Here is a 16,521-nt window from a genome sequence, read left to right on the forward strand (position 1 = left end):
TGCTGCATTCAGAAGGGATAAGGGATATTCTATCGACTGGTTGGCGACAGAAACGAGTCGCGTGGAAAAAGGCTATTGCGAGGGCCCTTAGCTTCCTATCCTTTACTCCGCGTCTTTGCTAAACAAGTTCGTGAAAAGGTATTGACTTTCAAGAAGTTTCCCCGGTGAAGCGCTGGTCGGTCGTTGCCCTTAACTTGTCGCTTCTTGGGAATATTAATAAACTTCTTTCACGATGGAAAGTGTAAAGCAGTGGAAAGTGCTTCGCAAAGCACTGGAACACTCTATACATTAAAATCGTATTAATAAAATAGTGGTTCCATGAATAATGTAATTGTCAACGTTATCTACGACTATCACACAGCTGCGGGTTTACTGTATTCTCTTTCATCATTCTCATATCAAAGAGGTATAAGGAATATAATACATTTGAGTGAAGCGTTCAAACAGAATGCCGATATTTTTCAATTAAAACAATTTACACAGCCTGCATAGTTCTGACTTTGTGAAAAAATCGACAGGAACTTCCCCCGTGAATCGATTCGCAAGAATACATCGTGTTTCTTCACAGAGTCCCTTCACCTTTGCGCCAGTTAGAGTTCGCGGAAATGATATCGATCTCTAATAACGTTTCCGTAGAAACTCACCCGCTACTTAGCGGTCCCCCTGAAATATTCATTAACTACTGCAAAAGACGTAGAATTCGTAATTCTCTACCGGCGGCTTTAGTCGAACTATTATTAGTCGGTAATAGTCCGATAAAATAAGGATGATAAATTCGATTCTACGAAAACTAAATCGAATTTCAAGCACAATCGGCGGGGACGCTCATGAATTTTCATGCGGGTAGCTCAAGTCGGTACGTCGATACATTGCATAATAATCGGCGTCACTGAAATTGCAATATAAGGGTCTCAACCGCAATACCGCAGTTTGTGATATAATAATAACATTGAGTATATCAATAATTCAATTGAATATAAATCTAAAGCTTACATCCGTTAATCCTCATATCAACCCGCAGTATATGTATATATTTCCGCATAATAACCGGTATTATCAATAAAATCTAATATTGAAAACGTTAATATACACATTTACTTTACCACGAGGGAGCAAATTAAATTGTCAATGCAGCTTTTCAAATCCCGATCGATCGACGTGCGGCGCGGCGAGCTCGCGTCGGCTGGCTCTGCTACGCTATTTCGAGAACCAACCCCTTCATTAACATTTAACTCGTTCGGCCAGCCTCGGGTTCGGCTCGATCTCCAGAGGGATACGGCAACTACCTTAAATATCAACCCTGCACACGTCGGTTATAGCGCGTCTAGCCTCGCTTCGATGTCGCTCGAGGGATGAATTATCAAAATTTCCGCAATAAGTTCCGCAGCCGGATGACCTGGGCGACAGTGTATCGTGACACGCGTAAGAAACGAGGGTGGGTCTCGCAACTCACGCACGACTCACGCTCACGCTTGTCGTCAAACTGTTTTATGTTTCATCTGCCGTCCATTTATGCGGCCATTACCTCGCCAGTGTTATATCCTGAATTATTGAGTTCAATTTTCCGAGGGTTGCTTCGGCCGATTGAATTTTTTATCGTGGCGCATTGAAAAACGGCTTTCGCCGGTTTTAATTGATTTATCTGCCTGTTTGTATAAAAAAAGGGCAATTTGCGTTTTCGCAACGAACAATGTCGCGTCGCGCACTGCCTATTACAACAAATGCACGTCTATTATCATCCCGAGTATATATTTCGGTGGTGTTAGCAGGGCTTTCGTTAAAACGTTCGACGCGACGCATGTTCGGCGAGGGTACTTTGATCAGGGATGGAAACAGACGCGCGCGGGATGTTTATGGTGCAAAAGTAATAAGACAAACGAAGTTACGAGCACATTTGTAGTTTGTCGATACTTGATCGCCCGCGCATGCGAGCATTCCACGGAGATTGAATTATATCGGTACACGTCGCCTGACAACGTTGACTATCGGGAAGGTAGCACCTCATTCTTCTCTTTTCAATGAAGTGACTTTATCGGCCAGATAAATATTATTAGCCAATAAGCGCTCGCACTCGATACCTCGATACCTCATCGGTGTACAATGTAAAATGCTTCCGTTGCTCGATCTCGGGAAAATCCTAATCGAAAGAGCGTCTTGTTTTAGTAACAAAAATAGAAGAATGTTCATTATTCTGATGTAAAAAAAAAATACTTTAGAGACAATACCCGTAATTTCGAAAATGTCATGCTATTTTCGCAGTCTCATTGTTTCGCGGCACAAAAGTGATTCTACAATTCGCCGCAAAATAAAAATACGATGTTACGTCTCATTATTCAGAAATTGGGGTCCGGTCTATGTAAGCGCGAACCCGTTCATGTTACATTTCATCAGAGAGAAAGAGAGAGAGAGAGAGAGAGAGAGAGAGAGGGAAAGAGCGGAGTTACATAAATAAAATACCAGGAATGAAAAATAAAACGGAGGCGAGTGACCCACATGACTGTCGCGTATACGTGTAAACACGGCGCGGCGCGCCGGCATGGCACTCACGCGAAAGGGAACGACTTATTCACTGAAAGCCTCCGCCCAACGGCAGTTGGGATGTGTGCCACCACCCCCCCTCCCCCGTTGGAGAAATCCTTGTTTTTTTATTCTTTACTTCTACCCCTCTCCGCGCCCTCCGCTCCCGCCATTCGCCAGCAGCGATGCCTCGCGATTCGGCGTCGTCCCGTCCGCCGCGCTAAGAAAAGGGCGAGAAAATAGGTCCCGTATTCCTCCGGAGTGCCATTCAGCGCTGTAATTTATTCCAGTTTCATGAATCCCCTTTTGCGAACCCCTCCCCGTCGCGGCCCCGCGTCCCCCATCGTCCTTTTCACTTCTGCCGTTCTTTATCAGGGGCTGCTCCGCGCCCGTTAATCCGAATTACCTCCCTTTCTCGGCTTTTCTCTCTGCGCCGTCTATACCAACCGCGCCCTCCCCCGGCCCCCGTCGTCCTTCTCTCCCCCCCGCCCGTCGCGAATGCTGCCCCGCGCGTGCTCTCTAATTTATCTTGTCAAGCTTTCATTTCGTCCATTACGGACTTCTTTCAGGCTGCGAGTACTTGTTGCGCAGGTACGATTGATATTATGAATTCCGCGTTACTCTCTCTAAAAGCATGCCACCGAGGAGAAGTAGGCGCGCGAGGAACCCTCAGCGCGAAATATCGTTTCTCGTCGCGTCGCGGGAAGTCAGCGACAGGAGTCAGCGAGTGAAATCCGCGTCCGATCTCTTTAGGCCACTTAGCGCGCGCGAGCGTGTAAATCTAAATCGATATTCCGGCACCAGCCGGTATACAGCGGGCGCGCAATAACTCTCGGCTTCGCAATATCGAGCGTGCCGCGCCACGCCGCGTCGCGCGCCGGCACGCTCTACGCGCTACCACCCGGGGAGAATAATATTGAAATCACGGGGTTGCACGTCGTCGTCATCGCCGTCGGGGTCGTCGCCGTCGGTAGTCGGTAGTCGCCGCCGCCGCAAGTAGGTCAGCGGCTCGAAATAGAAACCGTCAACTGGGGCAGTCAATGCCCAACGTAAGACACCACTCGTCGCGGCACGTTCGCGACTTTTCCGTGCCGACGTACACACGTTCTCTTTTTTTTATTTTTTTTTTATTTTTCATGTTTATTTCCTCTTTCTCTTGCCATACGCTATCGGGATACCGTCACGTTGCCTCCACGTGCCAAACGCAGCGATTTATAACGTCCTCCAAAGCGATTCTCCGCTGCACGAACGTCCGTCCGGTGACCGCGGGATTTATGCAGGACCGAGACTTATACGATTCTGTCGACCGCCATTCCACGCCCGGGCGATTTACGTGCCTCGCAAACCGCATTCAGCGTGATCGTCGTTATCGTAGAAGCCCTTTGCGAATCGATCGCGAGACGCGATCTAATCAATTTACACCGCTGGAACGTCAGTGAGCGACGGTAATATTTCTCCGCGTTGTTCCCTTCTCCAGAAATTTTATCTCCGTAACTTCGCCGACGAATAATAATTATGAATCGAGCTCAGGATTATCGAATAACGGTTCTTGTTGCGTTACGATCGTCGCAGTTTTGTCGTTAATCATCGTACGAAAAAAAAAACGTGAATATGAGGCACAGTTCGCGGCACGCGATTGAAGATTTAATTAAATCCGCGTTGCTACCTTTCCGCATTAAATACCACGCGCGTGTAAATATGGGGGAGGAGGAGGAGGAGGGTGGGTGACTTTATTTCGCTGGATCTCCCGCGCATCCCGTTGTCCGGGTTAAATGTCTTGAAGCGAATGCATTAATACGAGCGATAACGCAGCGCGCTTTAATGCAGGCGTTTACATGGGCCGTTTTAGCCCCGCAGGCTCGCTCAAATATACGGTGCTTACCAGCAGTTCTAGCATCCGGCTTAACAGGACGTAATTTTCCGCAACGGCGACGTAATGAGGCGTGTATGAAACGACACTAACCCCGTACGCTCATCATATCGTTCGTATATTCTCTTTATGATGAGGTGACATCGCTAAACTCGTACCGCTAAAAATAAACGATAATGCCTCGGTCCCCTCGTAACCTAAATTGTGATTAGGGCTCGAAGGAAGTATTTAGAATCGCGCTTGCAACTGACACGCGCCTACGACGACGTTGATGCCAGTAAAATTTTCATTTTTGTTGAAGAATTACAAGTATATTGTTAAGTAATTTATCTGCATGGCTAGAGTCTTTGCAAAATTTTTAGACAAAACAGTATATCACGCTTTATTTCTGTGCACTAATTTCTTTATGTATTTCGAAACATGTAACACACCTTGCGTATACTCATCCCTTGAAGTGCCGATGATCACTAATACATTTAAATATGAATAATCCAAGGATATATTATACTTCACATACATACGTCTAACATTTGCTTCTATACTTATATATATTTATAACTTCCAACGATTGTTGGACGCTCATTATATCTTAATTAATGTAATTTGTAATGTACTTAATTGTGATCTCTTTTGAAAATTAAAAGCACGAATTGCACTATCTGTCCTATCTTGTATCGCACCTCGAGTGCGCTCATCACTCGCAAAAGCTACCGAACAATTACTCCTGCACATTCTCTCGCACCCTTTCTGCTAAGTATTCTTCAGAAGCACTGCGAATCTCGATTCTCGCTATATGACGTAAATATAATGTCGCGAAAACTTTCATTTAACGATCCCGAAACATCTCCTCAAGTTGAACTTCGACACTTCGAATTTCTCATTGTCTCATTTTTCTGCATTTTCCATTTCTATATACGCAACGCGCGAATTCCATTGACAAAGTGCACGAGTATCTTGGGCGATGTAATGCATTCACATCCGGCATGTATCGAAAGTAGATCGCAGAATCCATTCAATCTTATACGACGTCATCCATATACGCGATCACATCGAGACGTGTCTTTTAAAGCGCGCGGATCCGTGGAGACGTCGTGATCTCGCCTGTTGTTCTCATTTCACGCCTTGCCACCCTCGCGCGAGGAGCAAGCGACCCCCGGACATAACGCGCGAGCGTAACGCCCGTGGGTCGTTTCACTCGTCAGACATGCTGCATCCCTTGTCTTCATCATTTATCATCTCATGATCCACGGGCCGGTGCGAGTGAGTAACGAGGTTTGATCGCGCGAGTAGAAGGAAGGCCCCTGAATAATGGAGCGTGTCCCAACCCGCCCCCGTTAACGAGTATTAAAACTTCATTCTCGGTCACCTTGCAAAAGTGATGAAATCTTTCGAAAAGGCTTTGCGGATTCCTCCGGAGATAAAAGTTAAATTTTACAACGTATAACGTGGACGTTTTCTTCTCGGTCGCGCATCCCGCGACTGAGAGATAAATTATTCGAGCAAATTGTTCGATAAGAGAGTTATTGAATTTGCTGTTGATGAACTTCTTTCGCGTTTTATCGAAGCTCGAATCGCGTGAATGATGCGCGCGAAATTTGAAATGAAATCAGACGAACGCTCGCACCGGCTTTATACGCGTTCATTACGATCCCTCGTTTATGTTGAGTGTTGGTGTTGGTGCAAGGGGCAGGAGACACCGATATACATATGGTACGAGTCGTATCCGACCCACAGTGGCGAAGGATACGAGGGTCGTGTCTCGAGGGTGAGCGAGAATTCGCCGTACGGCCAGGCTAGCCTCAATCTGACGAACATCCGCGAGAGCGATCAAGGATGGTACAAGTGCAAGGTCGTCTTCCTCAACAGGTCGCCCAACAGTCACAAGAACGGTACCTGGTTTCATCTAGATGTCCACGGTAAGTAATCCCACGTTGTTTCTATATCATCTAATTCTCACGTGTTTTTCTTGTCGGGGCCGATGCGAATGCAACTCGCGACAGCCGCGAGTATCTTTACGATTTCGGGATTAAAATGAAGCGAGCAATCTCTCTCTTCCCGTTAGACGACACATTTGAGTTTGCATCTCGCTTGCGAGACGAACGGCGGGAAGTACAAATGGAAAGTTACTTTCGGGTTATACGGAACTTGATGAAAAAGGAACTTGATATTCACGTAAAGTTGTCGGCTATAGTAATAAAAGTTATATCCGCTATGTGCTAAACGCGCTCTTACCCGAAGCTTTTATGTCCAGCTTATATAACATGAAATTACGTTATTTCTGCTTCGAATAGCCTCGTTAATATCACTTTGAACTTAAGAAGATTTTACGACTTTGGCTAATGCAGTTTTATAACACTTGCTGGAAGTTAACCGCGTAAGTTAAGGCCGCGTTTGAATAATTCGCCGAATGTGCAAATTTTCACAATTTGTCGGAAATGAGTCGCACGTAATATACGAAAAATATATCTTTACTGTAACTTGACGATATATGGTATTATATTACGCTTAGCAATATTTTGCTAAGACTGCTAACATTTTTAACGAAATAATGCGAGTTACATATGTTTCCTTGTGTTTTACTTATTATTAATTTATTGTCTCTCGAGCATTAAATTCTCAAAATTTACTCGTATTATACTCAGGTAAGAACGCGTGCGTATGTTAACGTTTGATAATGGAAACTGATCTTGTCGAGGAGATATGCACCGAGATCGCAGGAAAGAAACACGTTCGCGAATTGCTGGGATACACGCGAAATTCCGTAATATCCTCCTTCTGCGCTTGGTTAAACACATCGGCGAGTGTAGTATACGAAAATATTCCCTTTTCCGTCGCGCCTTTTCTGTTCCTCCTCATACCGGCCGCGCCTCGAGCTTACCCCGTCGACGTGACTTCCTGTCAGGGAAAGAAAAGCACGCGGATCATAAAAGGCGCTTCAGAAAGACGCCGCTGCCGCCGCTGGTTCTCCGATGTGCGGCTCGATGCGAATTGTACATTCAGCATTCAGCAAACACCGCGCAACCACGCCCCGTCGTCGTCGTGCTCCCGTTCCCCGACGTTCCCCGAAGTTCGCGCGCATCGTGAAAGAAGTTATGTTTCTTGCTTGCTCAGCGCGCAGTTCGAACTTACGTCTTCTTCCGGAGTTGTTCGCCGTGTTGCCCTTCATCGCTTCGACGAAATTTCCCGAGAAACGCGTCCCTCTGCTTACGGCAGAGTAAAATGGAAAGGAGGATCACAAAAAGATCGTGTTACTAGACGGGAAATGGGACGGAGGGAGAGGAGGAAAAAAAAGAGAAAGAAGAAAAGCGATAAAAGAAAAGGGGGAGAAACTTATTGCCGCGTTTTGCTCGGCTATAAACGACGGCCAAAGAGTCGGAGGGAAGAGAAACATTTAAATGGCTTAGAGGGATGTGTCGCGATGTTCTCTTTTTTTCCTCCCTCGTCACACCTCATCCACCCCCGGGGTTCCCCGTCAGTCCGCTCCGCTTTTATTCCCAATTTCTTCGTCGTTCTCCGTCAAGCTCTCGGTCACACTCAACAACAATAACAACAACAACAACGGGCGACGACGAGAGTGACGACGACGGCGACAAAGACGGCGACGGAGACGGCGACGTTGACGACGATAGACCTCGCAAACGGGCAGCATCAAAGGGAAAAATACTCGAGGGCACCCGGAAAGCGCTCAAGATCCCTTTGTACTTTGCAGCCGACTCCATTCGGTCGCTTGCTCGCGTTAGAGTCATAAACCGTCGCATCCCGTCGCGTCACTTTACCTTTTTCTTCTCTTCCGCTTCTTCCATCTTCGCCGCTGTATCTTCCAAAGCATCGCTCTCGAAATTAAAATTCCTCGTCTTCGAATAACGACGAAGTCAAGCAGACGGCGCGCATAGCGGCAGACAATATCCCGGAAAAACGGAAAACACAGAAAGAGAGAGAGAGAGAGAGAGAGAGAGAGAGCCGCCCCGAATAGCAACAATTCGTAAGAAAGTCTACGCTACGTGAAGCTTTTGCAGAAATATTTACCCGAGCCCTTTTCCGATTCCGCTGGATTTCTTGCGCGCGCGTCTACGTCGATTAAAATTTTTCCAACGAAACGATTCTGTCTCGCGGAAGGAACGCGCGGTATATACGAAGGGAATACCGCTCGGAGGTTTTCTTAACCATCGCCGTGGAAAATTTGCATTATTTCAATCACTCGTTTTTCCCTCGTTTTCCCTTCTCGACCGCTCTTCTTTCCCTCGCTCGAAATTGTCGATCTTGCGCCGTACACCACCCTAAGACGAGAGAGAAACTATTCTTCGCGTCATCGTTCGGTCGCGAGCGATGGGCAGCGGCGAACCATTGTAATTTCTCCGGCATGAAAAGAGGGCGGGAACGATAAAAACGCGACCGGAACTTCTCGAGGAACATTTTCTAAACGTCCACCGTCCTCTCCTCGGAGACTTGATTGTTCTTCTAACGTCATTTACCCGCGGCCATTTTCTGTCATGGAAGTGCCAAGCGTCGTCGCCTCACTTACAAAAAGATAAACCGCTTACATTTTTTGCGAGGCATCTTCGCTCTCCTTCGCGAGAGCAACGTTACTGGGTCGTGAAAATAATCGGTGACGAAGGGGATAGATTTTGTTGAAGTCAAATATATAGAGATCGGTCGGTTCGCGTCGCGCTCTCTAGAGTTAACATTGTAGTCGTAACATAGCGATAAGATATAGTTGTATTGAATCGTATATCTAATCTTGAAACTCGCCTCTATTGTTCACAGCGCCACCCAGATTCAGCATAACGCCGGATGATATGATATACGTGAATCTGGGCGATGCGATAATACTCAACTGCCAGGCTGAGGGTACTCCGACGCCAGAGATCCTTTGGTACAAGGACGCGAATCCGGTCGAGCCCAACGGTCGGGACGTTGGGATATTCAACGACGGCACCGAGCTCAGGCTCTCGACGATCAAGAACGAGGACATCGGCGATTACACCTGCATCGCCAGGAACGGGGAGGGCCAGATCAGCCACACCGCGCGCGTCATCATCGCTGGTGAGCCGGCTTTGATAAGAACGTCATGGAACGTCCTAGTCGCGCGCGGAACCGCAATTTCGTCGCGAAGTTGAGCGATAAATTATCCCGTTCGCCCGCGCGGGAGCAGCGAAAGACACGATTACGTTCGACAGCAACCGAGCCTGATCGAGTGTGAGAGATAAAACTTTTTTAATTTAAGTCCTACTGTCATTCAGAAATATATTTGCTAGCGAAGATGTGGAGATAGAGCGCCGGGGATGGATATCGCGCGCACGGGATTATAACAATTACCGTGCCTTTAAGTCGTTTTAAATTTATGACAACGATGTAAAGTGATAAATGAATTTGCGCGATTATATATATATACGTGTGCACTTTGATAATAACTATCTTCTCTTCATGATTTTTAATTTTTTAAAAAATATTCTCGTCAGAAGTCACGTATATACACTCGACGTATTCGCGTTTAAAAGATTTTTAATTCCTAAAAAGTCCCTCTCTCAAAATTCCGGACGTGATTTTATCAACGCCAGTCACGAGCGGCGTCCATTCCGCGGCTTTCCCCGTGGCGAATAACAACTGCTTTTTTCCGTCGGCGCGGCCCCCCGGTAATATCTCGCGGGAAACATTTGTGCGCGCGCTGTTAGGTATTACTGTCTGACAGGAGCGCGCGGTCGCTTAATCTACTTGGTAGGTTAATCTACGGCGGCTGCGACGCAAAAAACCGTCATAGCACAACTTTCGTTTTAGCGTCTCGTGTTAAACGAGCGAACGATACCGCGGTGTCGCGCGGCGCGTGACGATTGGAATAATTAAACGACCGGACTCCGGCCGCTGGCGTTTATTACTTGTCCCCCGGAGTTGACGGGGAAACGTCCGTTCCGCGATTGATCCCTAGAAATATCTTAATCAATCACCTGTCCGTCACGATCGCCGGATTTTATCGCTACACAAATGTTTATCGGCTCGGAATCTCGGAAAGATAGGCCCACGTCTGTGGACTGTCAAGCCTATATTAAATACTTGTTTTGTTCTGGCAATTAAATGACTATTTTTCGTATAGCTATAAGTTAGATACGTAATTAAAATATAATTAAGCAATATTTCATAAAAGTTCCGCCTCTACCTGGCGAAGGAGGAGAGAGGGATGGGACTCGGGAGCGCCTCGATACATAACGCCAGTAAACTAATTAAAGAAGAAGATACTTTGTACCGAAGCTAATAAGAAGGCGAGTCTTTGTAGCTTTTTTTTCGTCGAACATAAATATAAAGTCGATTGATTAGTTTGCCGACATCGAGACGCCACAGCGCGCACTTTTTTTCGGAAACTAATTTAATATGAATCGCGCGATATATATATGTACATATATATGTATATAGTAAGCCCGCTTTAATACACTTCCGAAAATTGCCTCGACATGCCAGCGCGATTAATTATCCGCGATCAGCACCCGAAGAGAATAATGCAAAATACGGCTGCCTGCCAGGCCGATAATTAATAAACAGCAAACTGCCGTAGTAATTATCGAACGCGCCGTTATCAGAAACAGATATCCCTCGGTAATCAGCGATCAGCTGAACACCGGTAATGCAATTCCAATAACCTGCATGCCAGAAAATATCTTAAAGCGGGCGCGGTTAGTTCCGCCAGTTTTGTTGTTTATCGATCCGCGTGTAAGCCGCTCTCTTTCTCTTTTTCTCTTTCTCTCTCTCTTCCTCTTTGATTTTGCCCGATGCGCAATCGGAAACGAATTCTCACGGGCAGGTGAACCCCAGTCGGCCCAGTCCATCGGCGTCTTCGCGATACATTCGATAAATTCGGCCGTACTCCACGCGAGGAGTTTCATACGGAATAACAAACGGCCCTCTCTCACGAGCGATTTCGCAAAAGTTCTCGCAGTCGTCCTCCCGCGCGAGATCCGTCGAGATCTGAAATATCATGGCCGGGCACCGCGCGAGTCCAGTGTCATCCTTGATTTTGAAGCATCGTCGAAACGCTCGTAAAGCTGACTGATGCAGTCTGCGCGACTCCGAACGCGGCGCGCTCGCGACTCGCATTAATCGCAACACCGCTTCGACGTCAAGCGTTTAAAAATAAATCGTCGCTTCCAACAAGCTAATCCGCACGAAACGGAACAATTAAAGGTTTACGCGCACGTCTTATTATCTCCGGTTTAATTAACTCGATCCCTCCGTCCTTTGCATTTTGCGAGTGCCTCTCACGCTACTTTCTTAATGTCCGTTATGAAGAGGGTTTCATCAAGAGGGCTTTCACCGCGTGACGTAATTTAATCGAAAAGAATACAGAATAATCTCAGCTACTAGGTCTTTATCTCGTAACGCCCGTTTAATAATCTCGCGAACGATAATGAGATTTATCCAAGGGAACGCGCCCGATGCCGCGTGGTTTGGATTTCCGTTCGTACAACGAAGGGTCCATAACATCGCGAATCCATAATAATTGATGATTTCTCATATGACGCGGATAATCGTGTGCACGGACAGGTGTTTGCCATTCCAGGTCATGGCTTCGCGATCAAAACCGGGAAAAGATAAAACATAAAAGAAGTCGCAATCTCGTCCGCGTGTGATCGCGCAACCGTTTCAGCGTCCGTTTCTCCCTCCGGGGAAACGGAAATGTTTTCCCGTGATCGAAGACGAAGGCGGGAATGCCAGTGCATCCATAAAGCGCAGACACGGCATCTGTGGAGGGCGTATAGCGCAGCGTCTCTCTTCCCCCGTAAATTTTACGAGCCGATATACATTTACTCATATCGATACGTTCAGCTCGCCGCGATAAAATTCGCGTTAGGCAAAGTGGTTACAGCGAGCTTCCGGGCGTCGCTCGTTTCGCCGGCCAATTAAGGCTATTCCCGCACCAGGGGTTCCCGTACCGGGAAAGGGAGAGAAGAGAAAGAGAGAGAGAGAAAGAGGGGGAGGGGGTTAAAAGGCGATTTGTCTTGTTTTTCCGGAGCCAACAGCCACTTTTCGCCTCCAAACCGCTTTCTTGTTCCATTTCGCTTTCCCTCCATCCCTTTTTTCCAGCGCCGCGTCGCCCGGTTTTTGCCCCCGCAACCACTGCAAATTTGTAAGCCGCGCCAGCGGCAAGCCACCGCCGCTAGGACATCCGTCTTCATCATCGTATTGTCTTACCGTCTCGCGCGCCGCCTCTTGTTTTCGCGCCCGTTCACGGGCTCGGCCGCGAGATGGTTATTTAATGGATTGAGAAATGGCGCGAATGTCGCTGGCTCGAAACGACGACGGCAAGAGATCGTAAAATTCGTTCACGCGCGGGGAATAAAATTAGACGTACGCTGCCAGAAACCGTCGCAGCTTACCGCCGCTAAAGGATATGCGATATGAGAACAAACTGTACGTTAGAATTGCTCTTATACATTTTATCTCTCGTTCATTTCGGTGCGTATTTGTTTTAGAATTCGCTATTCGATGGAAATAACAGATTTAAGGCTGGAGAAATGTACAAAATTTCTGCACGCAGACGAGAATATAAAAAATCGCAATTTATCTTTTCCGCAAGAAGATGAGACACGTATCACGTACGATGCAAACATATAATGGCGCATTTCGCCAAGTTAAACGAAGTAGTGCATTTAAAGGGGACGAGAGTACGCCGGAAGGTAAACATTACAAAAATAAATCATTCTAAAATTTATTCTGCAACTCGACTGCTGCTCCATTTGCTGAACTACTCTTCGCGCTGGGTGCCCTTCGCGTTTCTCGTGGTACCACGTATTTGCAATGTGTAGAGCAGAGCGTGATGTAGCGCGACGCTGCACCATCATAGCTGTGTACTTGGCATAAGAGTCGCCACTCGCCCTCTCTTTCTCTCTCTCTCTCTCTCCCCCCCCTCTGAATTTCATTGCTCCAGTTTGTCAAGATTTTCGTCTAGTTGGCAAACGCGCGCGCTGGAATTTGTCACCGTGACACTTCTCGCATCGGGAATACAACGGAGCCGCACGTATAAACGCAACGTTGGTTGATGATACAGCAGCACGGCGTGACAGTAGTTTAATAAACACTTTGTGAAAATATTTTCGTAATCTCTCGCAATCAGGCTCGCGTTATTTTCGCGAACGAAAGGATAAAAGAAGGGAGGAACACCGGGAGTGACGCGTTCAAAGTCCTCCTCCTCCCCGTAAATATCGACCGTACATCGGTGGGAATTGCTGCTCCCAAGTTGGTAAAAACAACGTCGTTAACGATCGCGCGTAATGTGCACCGAGCGTGCAACTTTATGGCAACCGCACGCTGATTCTACGCCGGGCAACTCGGAATTCCATTGCCCTCATTTGCCCCCGAACTTTGCGAACTTTCTCCATCTCCATCCCCTTCGTAAAGTATCCTTCTAAGCTCTTGCGCGCCCGCATTACGTAACATATATCATCGGTCGCGCGCGAATAATTAAAATGTATTCTGTTGATCGCGCGCGAGGAACGAAGCGCCGTTCCCGCGAAGCTGCGAACGATCGGACAATGGGAAGGGAAGAGAGCTCTCGGGATACTTGAACAGCGTTAGCGGGTGGGGGAGGGGGACGAGGAGAACGCGTCCTCCCCAATATATGTACATCCAAATATACATGATAATTTCGAGAGTAAATTAATATTTAAATGACCAACCAGAAAACCCTAACAAGTTAAACCTTAAACTGTACTCCTTTATTTTTTATTTAATTTTATTTATTTATATTTTATTTATTTATATATTTGTTTATTTATTTATTTATTTATTTATTTATTTATATTTTTTTAGTTCCCAAAGCCTCCTTCAAACGGCGCCTGTGGACGCGAAGCGGTACGTTAATATAAAAAAAAATTTGACACAACGGATACATCCAATTTGATTGGTATTGGCTATTAAGGTAAACCCTTCTCTGCGCGCGTGCCCCGGACATAGACGCAGCGAACGTGGAGGATTGCGAGGAAATACATTTCTCTTCCTTTTTTCCCCCTTCCCTCCCCGGGCAACAAGTTCTCATTCCGCGCTTCGTGCGTTTATCAAGATCGTAGATTCAAATTTATTCCTGTCGCGCCGCTGCGGCATGCACCGCGCTGCCTGGCGCGCATTGTGGCGCGTCTCTTTGGAGGTGCAACTGGATGCAATATATTGAGACATCGGGCGCGGGAGCTTTAGAATATCGTTGCCCTCGTTTCTGCGGATTTTCGTCTGTGCGCGGAGCGCGATATTTCTTGCGGAATTCCTCCGGCCCTTCCTTGGCCGAGACACGCATTTACTTCCGCTCTCGCCAGCCGTATTATATTATCCCGTTCGGAATTTCCGCCGGGCATTCGCGTCGTTTCGCCAAAAAGCTACGCCGCAACCTCGAATTTGATTATATCGATACGCGAGGACGACAAACACCGCAACAATCTGCCAAATGTTTAATTGTTCAAACGTACGTCAATATATTTGCAGCATCGTATGGCACCAGACGTATTGGCGTGGCGTTCGTTTACGTGTATAAATTTACACGTTGTTTGCGCGACACCTATACCCTGTTTACCTTGCCAACTAGCAATCTCTCGAATTCGAGCGTGCGTATATGGATTTTGAGTGTCACACGTCCGAAATTAAAATGTAAAAGCAGAAATGCGATAGAGATTGCGAACGGACGACGGCATTCATTATCCGAACCATATAATTCACAATCGTAGAGTTTGATGTATAAATATTGAATCGCAAACAAACTTTTTTCTCTCTCTCTCTCTCTCTCTCTCTCTCTCTCTTGTACGGCAACCTGCAGCGCGTATGCAAAATCTCGTGCGACGCAATAAAAATAAAGAGCTCCCTGCTCGGGATTTCGTATAGAGTTCGGATTTTATTATCGTCGAGCTCTTCCCTCAGCAGACCTATCAACGGCTTTCAATGAACCCCCGGTGTCGCTAATTCCTCGACAATTTCGCGTACGCTCGCTCGTCGCGATCTAAAGGCCTCTTTTTCCCCACCCGTTGTCTGGCAACGTGGAGATGAAGGCTCCCGTAATCCCGACGAATGACGATAGATCGGATTGCGGAAAATGCCGCGGAATCGCGGCGAGGATGGAACTCGGTCTTTTGTGGCGGCGAGAAATCGATTTTCCGCTATAATACGGCGAGATATTCGCTTTTCTGAGGCGAAACCGCAAGTTTTGAAATTCTTCGGGCGTGAATACACGGAGAGAGACGGGCTGTGGGCATGGACGACGTTGGATATCGATGAAGATATAATGCACCCTGTTGAACGTCTCTTCCTCGTAGAGTCGGAGGCGTAAAAATCGCGGAGGCGAAAGGCAAATTCGTGGCTACACGCGTTCAACCGATGCTCTTCGCCCATTCTTATTCGTCACGGCTTTTTTTATTTTTTTATTGAGAGACATTATCGAAAATCGATGGAGACGCTACAGCGCTCTCCGGTTTCTCTCGTTGCCTGACGGCGAGTCAGATGCACCGCATGCTGTTGTCTCATCCGGGATATCTTTGACAGCGAGACAACCGATATCAGCGGTCAATCGCCACCGCAGATTCTATAGATGCGACGGATACCGCTGCGGGAATACACGCGGTCGCTTTTTGGTTTCGGTGACCGTAATCGATATCTCTCGCCTCTCTTTGGCCTATCTTCTTCGCTCCGTAGTCGAGGCTACGCAATAAGAATCGTACGTTTGATTGATTTTACAGGTGGAGCCGTTATTATGGTGCCGCCGACGAATCAAACGAAGCTGGAAGGCGAGAAGGTGCAATTCTCCTGCGAGGCAAAGGCGCTTCCGGGTAACGTGACGGTGCGCTGGTTTCGCGAAGGCGCCCCGGTCACGGAGGTTTCGGCCCTGGATACCAGAGTGTCCATCAAGATGGACGGTAGCCTGGTTATCAATCCCGTCAGCGCCGATGACTCCGGTCAATACCTGTGCGAGGTCACTAATGGCATCGGCGATCCTCAGACTGCTAGCGCCTATCTGAACGTCGAGTGTAAGACCTGTTTAAATTAGTAAATCGAATTAGTAATAATTCTAATTTGATAGTTTCGCATTAGAAAATCAAACGGAATTAAAATTCGAAAAATGTCTCAAATAGACCTAAACGTCCCAAACACTAAGGACCGAGCTTAACGGTGTG

General features: G+C 47.1%; 1 protein-coding gene across 13 annotated transcripts in view; it reads left to right on the forward strand.

Moving 5' to 3' along the window:
- The window catches only part of LOC139820380 (protein turtle), a 265,980-nt gene that overhangs the window by 227,660 nt on the left and 21,799 nt on the right, over positions 1-16,521 (forward strand). For 12 of the 13 annotated variants that reach the window (XM_071790578.1, XM_071790577.1, XM_071790585.1 and 9 more), the window contains 3 exons: positions 6,078-6,303; positions 9,152-9,430; positions 16,087-16,374. In XM_071790578.1, coding sequence (XP_071646679.1) covers positions 6,078-6,303; positions 9,152-9,430; positions 16,087-16,374 — 793 coding nt within the window. Of the gene's footprint in view, positions 1-6,071; positions 6,304-9,151; positions 9,431-16,086; positions 16,375-16,521 lie in introns of all 13 variants that reach the window. The other variant, XM_071790583.1, reaches the window with a different exon arrangement.

Source organism: Temnothorax longispinosus, chromosome 10, assembly GCF_030848805.1.
Source record: "Temnothorax longispinosus isolate EJ_2023e chromosome 10, Tlon_JGU_v1, whole genome shotgun sequence".
NCBI classification, from domain to species: Eukaryota; Metazoa; Arthropoda; class Insecta; order Hymenoptera; family Formicidae; genus Temnothorax; species Temnothorax longispinosus.